The sequence below is a fragment of the Entamoeba dispar genome, genomic scaffold (assembly GCF_000209125.1).
Source record: "Entamoeba dispar SAW760 scf_1105229460685 genomic scaffold, whole genome shotgun sequence".
NCBI lineage: Eukaryota > Evosea > Mastigamoebida > Endamoebidae > Entamoeba > Entamoeba dispar.
The window spans coordinates 1-1705 of NW_001854316.1; the positions used below are offsets into that span (position 1 = coordinate 1).

General features: G+C 21.8%; 1 protein-coding gene across 1 annotated transcript, besides 5 other annotated features; it reads right to left on the reverse strand.

The window, feature by feature from the left end:
* Positions 1-107: 107 nt before the first annotated feature.
* Positions 108-228: a sequence feature (AT_rich).
* Positions 229-293: 65 nt separating this feature from the next.
* Positions 294-424: a sequence feature (AT_rich).
* A 78-nt stretch (positions 425-502) lies between these two features.
* Positions 503-526: a sequence feature (AT_rich).
* A 225-nt stretch (positions 527-751) lies between these two features.
* Positions 752-795: a microsatellite.
* Positions 796-843: 48 nt separating this feature from the next.
* Positions 844-886: a sequence feature (AT_rich).
* A 139-nt stretch (positions 887-1025) lies between these two features.
* EDI_217530 (uncharacterized protein) lies at positions 1026-1640 on the reverse strand (the record flags this gene model as incomplete). The annotated part of the gene is made up of 1 exon (XM_001737520.1): positions 1026-1640. The coding sequence occupies one exon, from the start codon at positions 1638-1640 to the stop codon at positions 1026-1028; it is 615 nt and encodes a 204-aa protein (XP_001737572.1).
* Between the last annotated feature and the right edge of the window lie 65 nt (positions 1641-1705).

The window sequence follows — 1705 nt, forward strand, 5'->3', positions numbered from 1 at the left end:
AAATGATAATTGTTATAGAAATAAAAAAGTTATAGAAAAGATAATGAAAGATATAGTGAATATCGAGAGTCAGAAAATACTATATTTATTATCTTTTCAATGAATAGTTTTTTTTTAATTATATGTTTTTCATACTAATTGAATAATTTAAAAAAAAGTTAAGAAAAGAATGATTTAATACATTATTTCAAATCATTATATAACATAATCTAATTATTTGTAAATTAAGAAAGTAATTTGTTTGTAATGTAAATGTCAAATAAAAGTTGATAATTTGATATATTCATTTCATCATTTTAAATTATATCATAAATATATAATAGAACTAATTCGTATTTTAATAAATAATTATATTATTAAACAAAGAAGTTATCATAATTTTAATTAAATTAGAAATAGTAACATTAAAACATTAAAATTAATTCATTCTTCTTATCATACAATACATAAAAAGAAAATTGGAATATCATTCATGTTTAACATTCAACACAATCAATCATTCAATTATTAAAAATAAAATTAATATGTTAGTATTCTTCAACTAATTAATTCATTTTTATCATATATGAAATATAATTGAAATAGTCATTACAACTAGATTATCAAATTGAAGTTATTTAATTATATCTGAAATATTATTAAATTGAAACATTCTTTATTTTGTTTATCATAATCACAACCAATAGATTCTAATTCAATTAACTAAGTTATTGATTTCATTAGATTAAATTTAGAATGAATAGAGATAGTGAATAAAATAAAGAAAGATATAATAAAAATAAAATAGAAATGAAAACATATTCATTCAGTTCATATTAATTAATAAGAGTCATGATAAAGAAGATTAAATGAAAAATTATTTAACTTATATATTATCTAAATATAACTTTAAACAAACAATTCATTTTTGAATTAGTTATGTTGGTGTTTGATGTTATTATTTAAACAAACTTTCATTTATCTTTGAAATATGAAATTGTAGAAAATCAAATAGAAAATATTCAAAAGGATTGAATTAAAAAGTGTTAACAATCCCAAATATAGCCAACCCGAGTAAAGTTGCATGCTTTAAGATCTTCTAAACTAATAAGGAAATTAGCAGTACCAGAATCTCCCCACATTATATATTCTAAATCATTTGGTCCTCCAGGAATAGTTCCAATTTGAAGAAGAGTTTCAGTAAGATCTTGGTCACTTGTTTCTCGAGGATCGTCTTGTGTAAATGCAGAATATCCACCAATATGAATATCTTCTTTAACATTTAAGAAGTCATAGAGATAATTATTCAAATCACTTTTTTCTGCTTCATCTATTTCATATTTCATTGCATATTTCTCAACAATTTGATTAAATTGATAACAACTAGGTGAAATTCCCATTTCTCCATGTTCTGGAATTAATAAACAAGGTTTGTTTATTAGTTCATTTTCCTCATCACATTCGATGGTTGGTGCTTCTTGTAATTTAGATTCATCTTTTTCAATTGTTTCAAAATAAACAACTCTAAACTTTTCTTGTTTTGTTATATCTTCAAAATTAATTCCATACTCCCCTGAATCATCTACCAAAACATAAAATTGTAAAATTCCTTTTGTTGGATAATTTTCTAATGCCTCAAACTCTTCAAAATTGATTTGCATAATAAAAGACAATGGATTCCCTGTACTTAAATCTTTTGGATATTCAAATCCTTTTGGTAAATAAG